This window comes from Pseudochaenichthys georgianus, chromosome 4, assembly GCF_902827115.2.
Source record: "Pseudochaenichthys georgianus chromosome 4, fPseGeo1.2, whole genome shotgun sequence".
In the NCBI taxonomy this organism is placed as follows: Eukaryota; Metazoa; Chordata; class Actinopteri; order Perciformes; family Channichthyidae; genus Pseudochaenichthys; species Pseudochaenichthys georgianus.
In genome coordinates this window covers 43,514,120-43,532,684 of record NC_047506.1, presented here as the reverse complement: position 1 = coordinate 43,532,684, position 18,565 = coordinate 43,514,120, and the positions used below count along the sequence as shown (strand labels likewise).

General features: G+C 43.9%; 2 protein-coding genes across 5 annotated transcripts in view; both read right to left on the bottom strand.

Annotated features, from left to right (window-relative positions):
• The window catches only part of sned1 (sushi, nidogen and EGF-like domains 1), a 50,493-nt gene extending 35,207 nt beyond the window's left edge, over positions 1-15,286 (bottom strand). For 3 of the 4 annotated variants that reach the window (XM_034080546.1, XM_034080545.1, XM_034080543.1), the window contains exons 1-8: positions 13,278-13,884; positions 5,154-5,441; positions 3,734-3,874; positions 2,415-2,577; positions 2,193-2,318; positions 1,852-1,965; positions 1,050-1,163; positions 501-614 (exon numbers count right to left, since the gene is read on the bottom strand). In XM_034080546.1, the coding sequence (XP_033936437.1) occupies positions 501-614; positions 1,050-1,163; positions 1,852-1,965; positions 2,193-2,318; positions 2,415-2,577; positions 3,734-3,874; positions 5,154-5,441; positions 13,278-13,496 (1,279 nt within the window). In that variant the 5' untranslated portion in view covers positions 13,497-13,884. Of the gene's footprint in view, positions 1-500; positions 615-1,049; positions 1,164-1,851; positions 1,966-2,192; positions 2,319-2,414; positions 2,578-3,733; positions 3,875-5,153; positions 5,442-13,277; positions 13,885-15,196 lie in introns of those variants that run through there. The other variant, XM_034080542.2, reaches the window with a different exon arrangement.
• crocc2 (ciliary rootlet coiled-coil, rootletin family member 2) overlaps positions 14,292-18,565 on the bottom strand; it is a 56,994-nt gene continuing 52,720 nt past the window's right edge. Inside the window, exons 33-36 of the mRNA XM_034080541.1 lie at positions 18,244-18,444; positions 16,770-16,880; positions 15,439-15,618; positions 14,292-15,348 (exon numbers count right to left, since the gene is read on the bottom strand). Coding sequence (XP_033936432.1) covers positions 15,292-15,348; positions 15,439-15,618; positions 16,770-16,880; positions 18,244-18,444 — 549 coding nt within the window. The 3' untranslated portion in view covers positions 14,292-15,291. The remainder of the gene's footprint in view (positions 15,349-15,438; positions 15,619-16,769; positions 16,881-18,243; positions 18,445-18,565) is intronic.

The following is an 18,565-nucleotide window of genomic DNA, read 5'->3' as shown; positions in this document are numbered from 1 at the left end:
TTCGTCCTCGTGGGGCCGCAGCCTGAAGTGTTTGGCTCCAAATACCAAACAGATCCCCCACTGTAGCATCCCATAAACCCCTCTGTTTCAGCCCTGTTTCAAAAGGGACCAACATCAGCTGATTTTCAGACAGGTTTACTTTTTATATAAATGGATCAGGACAAAAAGAGAGGGGATCCATCTATATGAAAACCTGTCTGAAAATCAGCTGATCAGATGTTGGTCACTTTGTGATGTCACAATGTTTTTTGGGTTGAGCATCCATTAGCCAAACACCAACCATGGTAACTCCCACCCACCATATCACCTCCTAGATCACCATTGTGTTTTCTTAACCAATCACTTCTCTGAGGGGCGTGGCCAGCAGCAGCGCATTAGCATTTAGAAGCTACAGACACAGCATCAGCCCTTTTGGAACAGGGCTGACACAGAGGGGTGTATGGCATGCTACAATGATCCGTTTGGTGTGTTACCCTAGAATAAAGTTGACTTTAAGTCACCTGTTCCACAGAGTGTTCCGGTGAAGGCAGCGGGGCACACACAGGTGAAGTTGGCCACCAGATCCATGCACTCTCCTTCGTTCAGACACGGCTGTGACTCACATTCGTTCATATCTGAAGGATGCACAAAAGTCAGTTCATCAGCATTGCACTTCCCTTCTGAAGGCATAGTTCCACTGACCAGGTGTCTGGCATTAACAGTGAATCCTGTCTCATGTAGAAACAAGGACTCATGAACTGTGCCGGGCCTGGTCATTCAATTCCCCGCTGGAATCAGGTTTCATCAACAAGTCAATCACAAAGAGATCCAGATTAGTACATGTCTTTTTACAGACCGACCTGACTTCAGAGAGCGTTATCCGCTTTCTCACGATGGTTTCTTTGCTACATCGTGTGACCCAAAGGAACACAATGAATTCAACCATAACCTCAACGTGGACCGGTTTGTCAGGTAGACTGGGGAACTCTCTGGATGAACACATCTGCCAGAATGACTGAGTTTGATGTAGAAAGCAGCAGAACATATGTCCTGTGAAAAGCGCCACTCACCTGTCTCACAGAGGACACCAGTGGAACCCGGCGCACACACACAGGTGAACGTGCCAGCACCCTGCACACACAGCGCGTCGTTGAGGCACGGTCTGTCTTTGCACTCGTCAATGTCTGTAACACACACACACACACACACACACACACACACACACACACACACACACACACACACACACACACACACACACACACACACACACACACACACACACACACACACACACACACACACACACACACACACACACACACACACACACACACACACACACACACACACACACACACACACACACACACACACACACACACACACACACACACACACACAGACGCTCATGGAATATTTACTCAGCTGATTAATATATCCGCCACACTGCTCCCCTCACGCTGCAAGTATGCACTGCTGGCTGTGAAAGGTATTAGAGAGGATTGATACAGCTCCTCAGGCTGGACTGTGGGAGGAGGCAAGAAGCCCCAGAGAGGCAAGACCAAGGTATTTGAAATACATTGTATTTTGGAAAGTGCACAAAATAATGTCATTCATCTGAGTTGTTGGGAGTATTTAGAACATGCAGAGGGTGAAATAATGAGAGTGGAATAGAGTACAAATGTCAGCTCAACTTCTTTTGGGGAAATAGCAAAACTTATTTCAGACATTTAAAAAATCAATATAGTTGTACAATTTATTCAGAATATATTCACAGCTTTATTTAGATGTAATGACACTGCAACCCCCCTCATATAACCCCTGTGAAATATCTAACCCTATCCCTTTCCGTTCCAGAGTCTTTAGTACCTGCTTCACACTGACTCCCTGTGTATCCAGCAGGACAGTGACAGAGGAAGCTATGAATCCGGTCTGCACAAGTCCCTCCGTTCTGGCACGGATATGAGGCACACTCATCAACATCTACAGAGACAGGGAGAACATACAAAGGAAGTGGTGTGACTCTTTTAATTAGAAGAACACTTCTGTCAACGAACAGTGAAAATAGAACAGATTCAAATGATACAGGTACTGTATTAGGGAAATATCAATGTGTCCTTTTGGCAAGTCAGGTGTATTGTAGTAATATTATTTTCACACACTGATCCAAGGTACTCATGGAGAAATAGGCTGTGTCAACCACAACTCACCGATCTGGCATCTTTGCCCGGTGAAGCCAGCCAGGCAGGAGCAAGTGAAGGAGGGGTTTCCCGTGATGCAGTCGTCTATGCACTGGCCTCCGTTCCGACAAGGTCGCAGGTGCTGGCACACTGATGCTGTAGAGAGAGGTCCATTTAACACACACCCAAAAGCAAAAGTATTAAGACAGCCAGGAGCAGAAGGATTGATCTGTTAGTCAGTGTGGGACTTACCAGAATCATTGCAGCCACCAACTTCCACATTTGCATCATCGATACGAAAGACCCATTTGCCCGGTTGGCCCACGTTAGTGGTTCCCTCGACATTTACCACATCGGCAGTGCGAGAGCCGGGAATGTTGAAATAGCGCTTACCATCACCAGCATTGAAGCCTGCCTGGGAGGAGAGAAACGACAAGGCAGACATCAAGAGACGGCTGAACCAGAGTCCAGACATCTAAAGACAACTGCTTTGTTTCTTCACGTGTCATCCTGTACATCAAGTGTTGTCCTCCACTGCTCCCCAAACATCAGTACATTACAAACAGCACTGTTTGTGTCTTTTATTCACACAGCAAAAACCCAACAAGATCAACTCTCCCACACCTCGTCCCAACAGACCAACTGCCTGGACACTGGCCCTTCTGATCAACAGTCCCCCCCCTCCACTCTGAACCTGAACACCTCTACTCCCTTTTCAACCATGACTTCACTCCTGTGCATTGCTCCAACAGATGACACCACGGCAGTAGGCCTGATTACTAACAACAATGCATCAGCCTACAGGAAGGAAGTTCAGCTACCGGTGTGCTTACAATAACCTTCCCCTCAACAACACCAATACTACCCCAAGACCTAAGGCTGCGGACACACCCCATTTACATAATGGGACTCAGGTGGACAAGTCTCCACCTTTAACATCTCAAACATCTCTGAGGATCTCTCTTGGTCGCTCAACGCCTCCAGTGTGGTTAGAAAGTCGCAGCAGCACCTCAGCTCAAAGCACCATCACGGACCCCGCACACAACAACATGGCTGTGTAGATCCCGAAGCAGCAGGCTCAGGAACAGTTTCTTCCACAACAACATAACCCTGCTGAATTCTTCAACTCAGAACTAGCCCACTACCCTCCCAGCCCATGACCTTCAAACGACTGCACTAGCCCGCCAACACACTCCCCTTTCATACTCATGGGGCTTCTACCCACAGCTCCTCACACTCAGGGACCTTACTGTACACTGCTTATTTCACTGTATTAATATGTATTCAATCTGCATTTGACTATGCCTGAAACCCTACATTTGTTCCATAAATGCCTCGCACTTTATCTGTAAATACAGTATATATTTAATATTTATAAAACCATGTATCTCATGGAACAACCTGTATATACCGTAACCCATATAACTGAATATACTGTAACCTCATCTGCACTATACTCTTTGCAATTCTGGTTGAATGCAAACTGTATTTCTTAGTAATATGTGTTCTAATCTAACGTAATAACACAATGGTGAAGTATGTCCTTGGAGTCCACGACAAGGTGATCTTACCTGTGCTGCAATCCCTCCCAGCCCAGCCAGGTTTCCTCCACTGCTGGTGTGCATGCCTGTGGTCCACGTGATATTATTGTACTGGAATATCGTGAAGGAAAGCTCTCCGTCTGTAATGAGCACCACTTGGAAAGTGTTTACCTGCATAGAAAGGAACAGGCTCAGTTCAACCATTTCCTGATTCCACGGAATTAGGTCAAATACATTTATCTGACAGAAAGACTTTTTTGGAAAACTATGAGAATGAAGAAAGGTGATTGAAGATGAGAAATGATTGTAAATATATGTATAAATGTAAATATGTGAGTAGGAATAACTTGCAGAAATGATTTAAAGGATCATCATTGATCAGCAGTATGTAAGGGGTGGGAATTAATAAGCATTTGCTTCCTCCTGCTCCCTTTGGACACATATGATTTATTATTATTAATATGACATTTTTTGTTGAATATATAAATATTATATTGATAAATACTGTACTCTAACAATACGGTATTCTGTTTTTTAACTTTTTTATTTATCTGTTCAAAATAAAGATGGAAATGAAATGAAACGACTTCTTGTTTTGCAGATTGCTTAATCTCACTCAGGCTACAGACATATAGACTCATCTGGGCCTGCTGGTGAGGCAGATAGCGACACATTAGCTTGACACAAACAATAATTACAACCCAAAGTGAACTGCTAACAAGAATGCTATTTCCTGGAATCTGAGGTCATCTAGGCCAGTGGATTCCAGTAGTTTCTTATCAAATAAACTCAAATATCCATTTATTTTATATGTGTTTATTTCGGCTGATTTTTTAATTAAATTAAATTACACTGCAAAAAGTTAATATTGTTAAAAAAAATGTTTTTAACCATATTAACTTTTTGCAGTGTAATTTAACATCAACATAACAAATTAATTAAAAAGTTAATATTGTTAAAAATATTTTTTTTAAACAAGTTTGCATTCTTACTACTATCTCTTAGAGTGGATCTTTAAACAGTTTGTTTATTACATTCAGTTAACTCTTTCAACTTATCTGCATTCAAACTAGGTTTTATCACACTCTTTCTGGTAACATAGGATGTATAAAGTTATAACTGACACAGGTCTGTGTAGGTGTGTACCAATCCATTTACTGAAGAATAATATGACAATATTAAATGCATCCTTTCTCAACACAAACACTGTATATTGGATGTGTTTTTAAAATAAAATCACAAATTCTATTTTATAAACTAATTGAGCCTTATTTAGAAAAATAATCCCCCCCCCCTACATGTGCTAATCCTCGGCCTGTGCCAGGTTGGCCTGTTTAAGTAATGTCACTTGCACACCCTGCTTAAGAACCACTGATCGAGGTACTTGAATCATGCCTAGAGAATCAGTCACATAAAGAGGGACAGCTGTGAAGTGTAGTGTGAGTTATACCGGTGTGAGAGAGCTGCCTCCAAAGAAAGTCACTTGGTGCCATGTCGCGATGAGGACCCATGTTGCATTGAAGTTGGAGAACTCTGAAAAGTACGCCTTGACTTCCCCTGAGGCCCTCCGCAGGCTGGAGGGCTCCTGGCTCTCTCTATAGAACACTCTCCCTGCTCGACGGTTATCCACATCGGCCCAGAATGGCGCCACAACCCTTCTGTCCCCCGCGATCGGAAATGCTACAGGAGTGAACTGGGACACCTCCCTCAGGAAAGACACAAGGCCGTTGTTGTTGACCTGAGGAGAACAGATTTGGAATGTGAATAGTGATATCTTGTGTTCAAAAGGAAGAAGCCACTGGCACCTGTGTGTGCGTTGAGGAGGGGTTAGAGTAGAAGTGATGAGAAGAGGAGGAAAGGTGGTCAACCAGAGGTGTTCTGACCTCACGGGGCTAGCAGCAGCACGGGGAAGCTTAGCGGGTGTTTGGACTTCACTTTCTTTACTCCATGACATGACAGAAGCTGAACACAACAGGTGTGTGCTGCTCACGCCACAGATGTCTGCCTACAGCAAAGTAGCCAGATAAATGAACCCACCGTGCACACGTCTCCTCTGTGAGAAACGCACACTCAGCACTGCAGTATTGTATAATATAAACTTCCTCAAATATCAACTTGGGCAGGTCAGTGTGTATTGCAGAAGCAATTAAGCAACTCATTGTTGTCAAGGCAACAGAAAACCATTTCATAAATTCACTTTTTTTTCATTGCAAATCAAATATCTTTGGATTTTGATTTGCAATTCAAACAATTAAGATGAGTATTGTCTGCAATTACTGACACTTTACATGTATAATGACAATCATTCTTAGTTAGACTCAGGACTGATGGAGCAACAGCAAGCCGAAAGCCACAGAACCAAGACAGTAACTGTGTTTCAGAGGGTTATTGCAATGATGCTAGTTAACAGAGCTAGTGGGAGTTGCAGGAAAAGCTACACATTATGAATAAAAAGGAAGTAGGGTCCACAAAGTCAACGAGAGAGGAGACACAACTGATTCATGTAGTCGATTCTAAAGTAGCACTTTGCGATGTGTTCAATTGTATTTGTAATGAAAGATTATGATTGGAATGAGTAGAGTAGCCCTAACCCTGCGTGTACTTATATCAGACACACATCACAGGGAAGGTCCACCAATGAAAGGATCTACAGGCTTATGGGTTGAACATGTCCACTGAAGGCTGACATTCTTTCAGACACATATTCTGGATGAACAACAGGAGATGCACCATGGCATCTGTCCTGTGTATCCTAGTCCCCGGCGTGACCTTTGACTCTCTCATGATTCAAGTGGCACGTGACAGCGACAAAGCAACGTCAGAGGGGCGGCGTTGCTCCCTGCATGAATGAAAGCCATCATTTGAAGGACTTTGCTGTAAAAACAGCAAAGGAAGTTTTGTTTGGCACGGCACAGGGGCGAAGTTAATTGCCCGACCACAGTCTTCCCCTCTGCATCGGCGTGGTGAGAACATGGCTGATGTGGGCAGAAAGAGGACCGGCTGCAGGGGCAGGGCCCGGGGGTCAGCCAGAGCGCTATCATGTAACGGGAGAAAAACAAGAGAGGGCACAGTGTTGGGTGGATGGAAGGATGCACAGGAACGACACCAACATGCCCACTAGTGAGAGACCTGTGGCGGCAGCAGGCTGGAAGGCACCCCTCTTACAGCAGCAACATGAGAGTATCATGCTCAACACTAAAGAGAGTTTACTTTCCAAAGCTGGAATAAATGGCCCAATCCAGTCTTTAGAGGCATCTGGAATAGCTTGAAAAGTGTATTTCTTACTTGTTAAGATGTTTAAGGGACTGCTTTGACATGTCAATGACCTTAGAGGAATTTGAACTTACAACATAGTTTTCACAGACTTGTTCTCATGGATTTAAACAAGGCTATAACTGGTGCATACCCTCAGTAGAGGGTGCGTATGCATCACACGTATGGGAGAGAGTGAATGGTTCAGAGCTGCCTTGTGCTATGCTGTAACGTGACCAAGGTCAGGGTCACAGGGAGAGAGGTGCGATCAGCACACCGTGGAAGAAGTGCCTCTCCCCCTACCTCGTCCCCTCACTCTCATGCTGCCACTCCACTCTACGACTCCCTTGTTGTTTTTTGGGAAGTTTTTTTCCGGATATATCCAGGATTTAGCTTTTTTGGTTTTCTTTAGAGCCAAGCAATTTATGGACTAAAATAAACTTTCATCTGGCTTGAGTCAACCAACGCAAAAGCCAAAATGAAAAGGTGCCCATGAATCAGGGCAGGAATACATTAGTGTTCCGTGTCAAAACTGAGGTTTCACAGTTACAAACTTTTACACTTATTTGATGAGACTGAAGGAAATGACCAGTCTTTGCACTTGGCCTGTTTCCTGAGCCCTTTATTTACACATGGGAAAGACTGAGCGAAAACACCCATTGAAACTGAAGGTTTGTTGTGCTGTTCATTTGTGTAACTATCATTGTGCTCGCTAAAGAAGATTCCAGAGGAAAGATTCCTCCGTTGAGTAAATAAAAAATACACAAGAGGATATTCAAACCATTTCAAACACACTTCTTGGAATGTATAACTATCATCAGTGCACAAAGAACCAGTAACATGCTATCGAATCATTTGAAGTCATTTAGTAAGTGAAATGTTTTGGCGAGGGGTCTCTAAAAAGAAAATATAACAAAAGACACACTTTCATGACGTGGTGAAATAGAATGGGTTCATGTAAGTTGTTGTTTGTGACATAACCAGCATTGACGAGGAACATCTGATGTGACTCAGGCAGGAAGAATAGCTACTAAAGAGAATGTGTTAAAGTTGTATTAACGTTCTGTTTATTTATGTTAGATATCTATTCTAATTAATTAGCCACAAGTAATGTTTTGCTAGCGTAACATTAACTTGCTAACATACCATTGGACGAGACGAGTACCCATACAGCTACTGTAGCTAGCGTTGGGAAGTACACCAGTGCAGCCCGGCGCTGCTCACATGGGCATCATGCTCTGACAAGAGACACAACAATAGTTAACACAAGTGGTGTGTCCTGTGTTTCCCCGGGAGTCAAGGCAACTAGAGGGTTTGAACTTAGTTGTAAACATTGGGTACATGTATAAAAGGGATGTAGTTGTTTGTAGGTATTAAATGTGAAAATGTTTTACATTAATCTCAATTGAAAAGTTGGATATTTCGGGAAATAGGCTTATTTTCTTTCCTGCCAAGAACTAGATGAGAAGATGTAGCGGATTATTTGTTGGCAGGGTGCGTTGACTTCCTGGAGTCTTGTCATCACAAAGTGCCTAAGAGCCAACCAGCAGAGGCTGCAGGAAGTCGCTGCGCTCTGGCCAAGACGCAGTCTGGTCAAAACCGTCCTGTAAAACCACGACTTGCCATTTTCACACAAACCAGCGCCCAGTGTTTATGCTCAGCTCAGCTTTGATCTCCAGCTTCATAGTTTATATGCAGACTTTAGTGCGGTGTCTTCTAACTGAACTCTCCATAAGAAAGCTCAAAACTGATCCTTTGAAGGACATCATTTACTTGAAGACTTTCAGGCTTTTTTGAAGTATGTGCAGACATATCCTGTCAGTTGCATATGAGCTGTTAAAATAACTCGGCCTCTTATCCCACACATGCGTATAGAAAGCACCCATTCAGAGCACAGATCAGACTTAGCACACATCCTTGGGCCGTGCAGAGGGGTGAGTGAGTGAGTGAGTGAGTGAGTGAGTGAGTGAGTGAGTGAGTGAGTGAGTGAGTGAGTGAGTGAGTGAGTGAGTGAGTGAGTGAGTGAGTGAGTGAGTGAGTGAGTGAGTGAGTGAGTGAGTGAGTGAGTGAGTGAGTGAAGAGCTCCAGCTAGTGTTGGACCTCTTTGGAAGAGCAGATGAGCACTAGCAGATGTGCAATCTGTGAAGCAAAGTTACTCTTTAGCATGATCTTGGCAGGACTCTTGAAAAATGGATTTGAATGTTGACAAATACCACAGTATGTTGAAGATTTGAATACTATACATAACATGTTTTAGAATATAAACATTTACAACAAGCCCTAGAAACGTTTATGCATCCACAATACATACCATTAATCATAATCATGTATTCTCACATCTGCTTTCACAATGTTGTTCTTTCCTCTCTGACCTTGAACATCGTCCTTCATGTTCTTTACACTGGGCATCCTTAAGAGAAGTTAATCCATGAACTGCATTGTTTGGAAGCCGAGAAGATGCTTTGCAGATACATCTGTGTTCTGTTAAAGTGATTGGTCATTTCTCAGATAGAGCAGCTGGACAGTTCCAGGGGGAAGACCCCTGCCATGTTATCTGAGGCGTGGGAGGAGGGGCTGGGGGACCTGGAGGAGGAGAGATCCCAGCAACATGTGAACACTCCCAGACACAAACCATAACAGAGGGACAGCCTGGTTACCAGCAGGCACAAGCAGGACGGGGGCAGGACGGGGGGTGCGTGTGTGTACAGGGAGGTGAGGGATCTGGTCATGTTAGATACAAACGTCTGCCACTGCTGTGGGACTTGATCACAACTGCTAAAGGAGGGTATGGGTAAAGGGATTTGCTTTGAGGGGTTTTAAGGTGTTCCTTAACAGAACCAGTTATGCTAATAGAGAAAGCCATCTTACATCAGTGTGGGTCTCCTGCTTCCATGTGGCTCGGAACACACTGTTCACACACATGTAGCAGCTCACTGACACATGAACTGTGCAAAGCTCTCCATGTGGGCCTCTGTGCTTCTCCTTCTAATGCTTAATGCATTCAGGTGAGGCATTCAAATGAGTGACTGTAAGTTCAAGTGCCTGTCACAATCTGAAATGCCTTGCGTGACTACGGAACTACGTTTCTAATGAGATGCAGGATTAGGGTTGGGTACCGAGAACCGGTTCCGGTTCGGAACCGGTTCCAACATTTCGATTCCAACGGCATCATTTAGAAATGTGAATTTCGGTTCCGCTTTTCGATTCCTGAGGAAATGTTTCTCGCCGCTCTCCGTAGCCTACTGCATGACTGCAGCGGGGCGGACAATGTAGCGTTGTATCTACATTTCCTACAGCGTAACCTGAGGCCAGGGCCGGCCCGTCGCACTGGCATTATAAATGTTCGCCGAGGGCGCCAGGTCTGTGGAGGCGCTGCGCTGACAGCTCTGGGAGAAAAAAAAAATGTTTTGACCGTTGGTGCTCATCCTAATTTTCGGCCTTGATGTAACAACATTCATAATTAAGTAAATGTAACACCCTTTTCATCCCGGTTACACTTTTCATTTGCCCTGTACGATGGGCGCTGCAAGTGATGAAAATGGGGGATGTTGGCTTATCTGGCAACCGCAGCTCACAGCCAAAGTGCGAGTGAGCGAGGGAGAAAGGGAGGGCGCTGTTGTTATTAGCATCTGGTGCTAGCTGCTCTCACGGAAGAAGAAGATGTTTCTCCAATGATGTGGAGGAGAGTCCTCTCCAGTCAGACTGAGAGGCTGATAACTACAGCTCAGTGAGGTAAAGGACTCTCAGTGTTTAGATAGTTCACTTTAGTCTAAGTTATCTCAGTGGGTCTCAAACGTTTTGGTCACAATTTATGTAAACACATATTTCCAAGGCTCTCTTTTATAATTATTGGGATAAAACAGGTTTGAAATCAGTCCAATGTATACTATAGGACAGTAAACCAGACATATCGTTTTAAACTGGAGATAAAAAAATATGCATAAATAAAATAGTAAAATAAGATATGAATGAACAACAAAAATAAAATGCGTTACATGTAGGCTATTTGTTATTTAATTATTAAAATGTAAACCGATCTTTTTCATATGGGTGTTTAGAGTTATACCCCCTAGATCTAGTCTCTAGTAATTCTGCGTGTGCACCAGATTGAAGCATTTTACTTCAAAATGTTCAAACATTTCTTCCCGGTATGCCTGAGAGGCAGATATGCTTGTTTTTCTCAACAAGAACTGTTTTTAAAAGTTGGACTGTTGCACTGTTGTAGCTTCAGTGGTTCTCAGGTTAAAGTTACATAGCAGTGAATATAAACAGACTGATTAATGTGAATATTACTTTAAACTAACCTGTGTAAAAGTTTCTCGAATAAATGTAATTTTTTTGGTGGAAGAAGCATGTATCATTTTTTTACCCTGCCCCTCAAAGAATCGGAATCGAGAACCGTTAAGAACCGGAATCGAAAAGTAGAATCGGAATCGGAATCGGAATCGTGGAAATTCAAACGATACCCAACCCTATGCAGGATATCACATCACCACCACACGGCATGTGTCAGAGTGTGGACTTCTCAGGTTTGATCTCTATCAGATCGGAATTCAATATGAGACACAAGCAATTCAAATGATGTGTATCAGGTTTATCACATGATAAGTGATGTGCTGGAATCCAGTCACATCTGGGAAGGACCACAACTGGAAAGCAATTGGGATACAAACAAAGTCCAAGAGTGAGTTTCAGGGCATTCTCATTCCCAACGTGCAAAGTGTTGCAGCTCGGTCCAAACAGAACTATCTGCATCCCCCTACTGCCCGTTCTGTTTATGCAGCGCTGCCTCCAGTGGCCATAGTAATAATGACAAGTGCAAAGGGGGGGTTCAGATGAAGTCACGTAAAGAGCAAGGGGTGGCTTGATGGATAGATAAGTTAATTTACCCAAGAGTAGGCTCCGTTAGGAAACTAAAAGTCAATGTTGGCTTGTTTGAAATGATATACAAATATAAGTTATCTTACGTCACAAACGTAACATTCCGATCGTATTTAAATTAAGTTCAATCTGAAATACATTTGAACCAAAACCATGACTTTTCCTAAAACACACAGTTGTGTTGCCTTCATCTAGCCAACTACTAGCACGCTCTCCTTACTTACATTAAATATGATAAACACTTATCCTACATCACCGACACAGCAGACTTACGTTTCTTCATACATGTTTATTTACCTAACATCACGTTTGAAACACATTTCACTTACTTAGAACACTTAAACAAAGGTATGTGCATTACATAATAAAACTTGTTTCACATATGTCGCATAAGGTTAACCACTTGTTCACGTCTATCAGACTATCATGACTGTGTCAAAAGAACTCCAAAGAAGCACCCGGTGCATCAAAGAGTGACACCAAGGGGTCCTGGCTCTGCTGCGTGATTTGAGGATTTGTGAGTAACGAGTGTTGAGTTTATAAAAGACACACAACTCAAACCCTGCACTTAAAGATACCGTGCCAGTGTCTATGCACTTTGTGTAGATGCAAAAGAGTTTTAAAAATGTCTTTATTGGAAGACTGACATCACCCCCTTGGCGTAGATGCTTAGATTAGAACGATGACCTTTGACCTTGCCCATTGTTGCCATGGTTCCTCGGGCTCCCCTGCCCACGGTTTGCACAGGGAGGGGCAGGCGGGGCTCGGAGCGAGAAGGAGGGGAGTCTGAAAGCCCATGCGGATGCATGACCACAACAGGTGGTGTTGATTTAAGGGAGTTCTGCCTCTCCATGCGCTGGAACTGACCCAATACATGACAAAGGAAGATCAAAGTGTGCTCAGTGTGGTGCGCGGAAATCCTTGTCAAACCATTCAGCTTCCTCCCATGAGCTCTCTCTCTCTCTCTCTCTCTCTCTCTCTCTCTCTCTCTCTCTCTCTGGCAAGCATATCCCCCCCACTCTCTCTCCTAAAGAGAACTGCTCACAGATGCTCCATCCGCAGCAACAGTGAGAACACAAACTGTCAATGCCTTTAACAGCTCATTGTAGACTTATTAGAACGGGGCTTACCACTGTGCTGCTAATAGTTTCTCACACACTCTCCCTCGGTGCACTCAGAGAATGTCATGGAGCATTTTGATTCCACCCAGGGGGAGAACAACATGATATTCTCCAAATGAGGTTACACACCAGAGCTCGTGAGACACACATGCACACTCTCAAAGGGCACACGATGTAGTGTTTGGCAGCATGCCAGATCCCATCTCCCCGAGGCTCTTATACAATCCACACCATGTCACTTCCAATTGCCAACTGCAAAGTGCACACACACACATAAGAAGACATAAACACACAGTGATAACAAAGTGCTCTGTACTTACATAGAGTCCTGTGTGCCTGTCTCCAAAGAAGGGGAAAGCAACAGAGATCTTCACGAGCCGGGAGCCTCCGTCGTCCTGAGCGATGGTCTGGGAGTCCCCCGCGTCCTGGCCGAAGGGGTAGAAGTCCTCCAGGGGCACGGCGGGTTCCACCCCAGGCAGCAGTTCCAGGGAGAGCAGGGTGCAGAAGCAGGGCAGCAGGGCTTGCAGCACCAACACCATGGCCTCAGCCACCCAGGGATGGAGCTGCTGACAGCAGGCACTGCAGAGGGGAGGGAGGAGCGCACACACCTGAGGCAACAGGAGCAGAGCAGAACAAGACGAGACGCTGCGTGCCTCCTCTCAACCTCAGCAATGTGAATCCTCCCCTGGCTGCTCTCCGGCTCGGCCTCCTTCTCCCCTCTCGTGTCCTTCAGTAGTGAGCTGGGCTTCTTGTGTGAGGCAGGGGAATACTGTAGATTCCTTGCATTCTGCTTGCTGCTAGGCACTGCATAAGCTGCACTCGTCTCACTAAAGTGAAACGAGGGGAGGAATGAAGGAGAGCGAGCAGCGTAATTCAGCTGAGATGTGCTTTTTTTTAACAATCCAGCGATTTGGTCCCTGATGGTCAGCTTAGAAATATCCTCAATAAAAGCTCTATTCTGCCTGCCAAAGGAGTTCTTTCAGTTGTGGCCCCGCCTCCCCCACAGGGATTCACTACCTTGCATAATTAGCTCCTTCCAGCCAATAGCTGAAGAGCGGCCGGTAACTGGATAACCACTGGGCGGATCTATGATAATCAAAGGGCTGCTTTAAAGAAACTCTGACAAGGTTTTCCCCTTCCAGTGGAACTCTCACTATGCCCCGTTACAAAGTCATGCAGGGCTACACCGTGAGGAGACGTGCATGTGTACTGGAGTGAACATGCAATAAGTAAAGTGCATGTAAGAACTGGAAAGAAAGAAGTAGCTTGGCTCTAAAGAAACATACATACATACAGTAAATCCATTTGTGAATGAATACACAAAAACACATGAATATATGACATGTTTCTTATTATCACAGAAAAGAAAACATTATTTAAAGAATGTTTGGATTGGAGAAGGATTACAGACAAGCAACTTTGAAGGAACGATGATCTTCACAAAGCCCTGCAACGATGTTTGGAAGAAAACAGTCGGGACAGCAGTGGAGACGGAGAGCGAAGGTCATTCTCGCACCAACAACACTAAATCCACAAAAGCTTTTAACGGTGCGAGCCCAAGCCAGAACTCACATGCCGTGAAAGGGCAGTGCTGTCCTTCCCAACACTGTTTCCAAAACAAGTTGTGTGGCCAGAAGGAAAACATAATTGATTATCAAAACCTTTCTGAAAAGATATTGTATAACTGTGCTCTCACACACTCTGCACACACAACAATCACACATGGCACATTATCATTGTCGAGTCAAATACATGAACATATAATGAGTTAACACCATAGCATCTGCCTGAAAGGCTAGCTCATCAAAGCAGGGGATATGCAAACACATATTGTAAACATTTGAATCTATATTCTCATTAGAACACACAAACAGTGTTTCGACATACTTGGTAAGTGTCCCCTCTGTGGGACTAATGAAGGCACTCTGATTCTGAACATGTAGCATAGAATAATCATCAGTACGAAGCAGCAACTAAGATACTTTTCATCACGTTGTTTCCCAAATGACACAGCATAAACAGCCTTAGAAACGCTAACCGCACCAAGCCAGAGGAAATCCTTAAAACAATTTGGCACATCCAGTCCACTTCTACACAACACATTCATTGTTTGTTGTTGTTGAGTTTGCCTGCAGATTAATGTAATCCGCAGGGCACATGTGCATGGGTGGGAGCGAACGCCGTAGAGAGTGTTTGTGTGCGCGTGTGTTTCCGAATGTGGACGTAGCTTGTAACATACTGTTGTTGGGACGCTGCCAGAGGAGCAGGGCATGAGGAAGCCAGAGGTGCTGCATACTTCAGGCTCTGCCTACACACCGGGCTGCAGCATCTGATTCAATAAGCCTCTCGTCTTCTCGTCTCATGATCCAGCTGTTCTTTGAGAGTCAGCACCTATTCCAGACAAAGAAACAAAACAGGTTGAGGGAAGGAAACAGAGAGACATAAATGGAACAGAAGAAAGATAAATGATGCACACGATACCTGTTGCTCTAAGCATCTCACCCTCTGGCGGTGAGCCTTCTCCCTGCTCTCCAAGGCCTGCTCTACCTGGAGCTGAGTGTCTCTCAGACCATCCGTCTCCACATGTAACTCCCGGTGATGGCGGGCAGTCACCTCCAGGAGGTGCTGTGCATGTGAGCGCTGCGACTGGGACATTTGAGCCTGAGGACAGTTCACATCAGTTTATAGAAGTGAAACATGAGTAAGAGAAGAGTAGAGGTCAGTAAGTGTAAACAGTGTTGGTCCAGAAGGACACACAGAGTTTCTCTGAGGCTGAGCTGACGGAGGTCACGAGATCTGACACAGGGGGTTCTTATTAGAGCACAAGGCAGTATTATGGATACATGTAAACAATTAAATAGAACTCAATTCAAATTCAATTTGTAACAGCATTGAAACTCAGATGCAGTGCAAGATGTGTATGCAACTACTGTACATGAAGATACAAGTACTAGACCAGTACTACTTGGTAATGTTTAAGTCTTTGTGTATATAGAACAACATATTAATACAATTCATGTTACATGGCGGAAGGCAGTAAAAGAAAATAAACAAGTCATGAAAACTACAGGTTTAAAAACAATTTGGTATATAAAGAGTAAAAGGTAGTATAATGAAATAAGTAAATGACCTACACTCAGGAATGCTCTCCGATCAAAGTGATGTGATCATGACCAGGCTTGGGGAGTAATGGATTACATGTAACGAGATTACGTCATCAGGATACAGACAAAAGGTAACTGTATTCTGAGTTACCAGATTACTGTTACTTTGAGATTACCAACAGGATTACATGGTTACAATACATTTTGAAATAAAGATCGATATAATAGGTAGACGGAATTACCTACTTTTCTTTATGGTTTATATTTAGGCTACTTTAATTCTTCTTTATTGTAAATGCATTTCTTTTTGAATGCAGTAGATGGACACCTGATTTATTAAACAACAGTACAGTCTATGCTTTTGTTTAATGCATTAGGTTTAAAGAGCATTTGTTAACTATAACTGTTACTAACATTTGTATATGAAATATCATGGGTTACATTGTTGCATACACTTAAGTAAAAATCATCTTATTGTTATTTATTTTATCGTTTTTATTTGCATTGCATTTGATATTGAGGTTTTTCAAAAGCAACGGAAAGGATTCAGGTTACATTACTTTTCTATTTTGATACTCATATTATGACATGTAACTAATTATTACATTTTTGAAGTAACCCTCCCGATCCGGACAAGTCTCTTGGTCCTGGCTAATCCCTGGCAGCTGAGAGACTCTTGCCCCCCTGGCTCTCAGAGCACTGTCTCACCTGCACTGTCTGCACCTCCGCCTGCCTCTCAGCCAGCTCCTGTCCCAGCTGCTCCGTCTCTCTGGCAGCAGACGCCGCCTCCTCCTCCACCCTCAGCCTCTCCATCTCTACCTGACAACGACACGAGGGGTGACATAACGTGAACGACTTTACCATGATTCTTCTGCACTCATGTGCATTCCTGTAATGCGTGTAGCAGAAGCCAAGCTCAGAAGTTCTCACGGTCCACCAACATGTTTCGATCGTGACAAGATGATTTGTACAACATGTGAATAAGGACATGAATATGTGGGAAATGGAACAAGCTACATTACGCCAATGACACAGACTACAGTGTGATGAACAGCTAATTACCTTGATGCTCTCCTACCGAATGGATTATTATAACTGCACATTAATGTAACTTAACGCTTTCGGCGACTGCCCTGATCCGGGATGTGGCAGAAGGCTTCTGAGCGACACTGCACATATTCGTATCTGTGCTGCCAGCAGCTCCAGAATTGACTCTGAGATGCTTTTAATTACATGTAAAGCCCTTTCAGGTTTGGCTCACTCGTATATTTAAGATGGTCGACCTCATATTCAGCATCAACACTTTTCAGGTCTCCTGACAAACAAGCTGTTTCATGTTCTTGGGTCCCTCTAAATAGCGACTGTGCTTTTACTGTTTCAGCTGACACTGTGAAGCTGCTTCTCATCGCCAATCAGACCGTTACGTTGTTTGCATTTTTATAACCTCAACTGTCCTTTATGATACATCCTACGTACCTCATTTGTGAAATAGTTTGAATACCCTTAGTTGGATTACAAAGTTAAAGGGATAGTTAGGATTGTTGTACAAGTGGGGTTTTCTATTGTTGGTGTATTAGATGATGGCTGGCACACCCCCAGTTTGGGAGATAAGAACTGTGCTGCTGCAACAGGGCAGCAGTGTTTAGGACGCAAACAAACCTATATCAGTTTCAATTGACTCTATATCTAGAATATTTCCACTGCTTCAGCTAGCCACCAGGCATCATTTTTTATCAGGAACAATTGGAGTTATTATAAATATAGCGTACGCTTAAACTGATGTTTTTTTGGATATTTGTATTTTTGGATGGGCCTTTTTTAGGAGGCTCAAATGTGCTTTGCTGCTTCAATCCACAGCAGCACGTCATACTCCTGGTTCTGCTGTCTTCTGTTCCATACTCCTGGTGTGACAACCACGATGTACTGTGGGTAATACACTGACTATGGATACGTGCCTCATACAACCCCTCTTTATACAAATATGAACTATCCCTTTAAGAAAAGTCACTTTGGGAAATATGGCCCTCTGTTTCCAGTTGTATGCAAAGCTAAGCCCACCAGCTGCTGACAGTAGAAGCATCCACTGCTGTTTATCTTTTTATCATACTCTCAATAAGAAAGAGACCTAATCATTTTCCCAACACGTCAAACAATTCATAAAGTACACAGCAGTGCAGCTCACCTTCTCCAGAGTCTTTCTGAGCCCCGACATGTCTTCACCGAGGCGCGTTAGCACCCTCTCCATCTCTGCTCTCTCACTCTGTAGCTTTTGCAAAGAACTCTGCAGATTGGTGACCTTGTCCTGGAGTTCCTGCTTGTCTCGCTGAAGCTGCTGGGAGCCCCCCAGGGCCTGCAGCTCGGCCTCCTGCTGTTGCTTCAGGCTCTGGTACACATTCATTACATCACATCACACGTCACTTGTTAGACGCTTTTATCCAAAGCGACTCACATACTCAACACTGTGGACAATCACCACAGGAGCACTTTGGGGTGAAGGGTCTCAG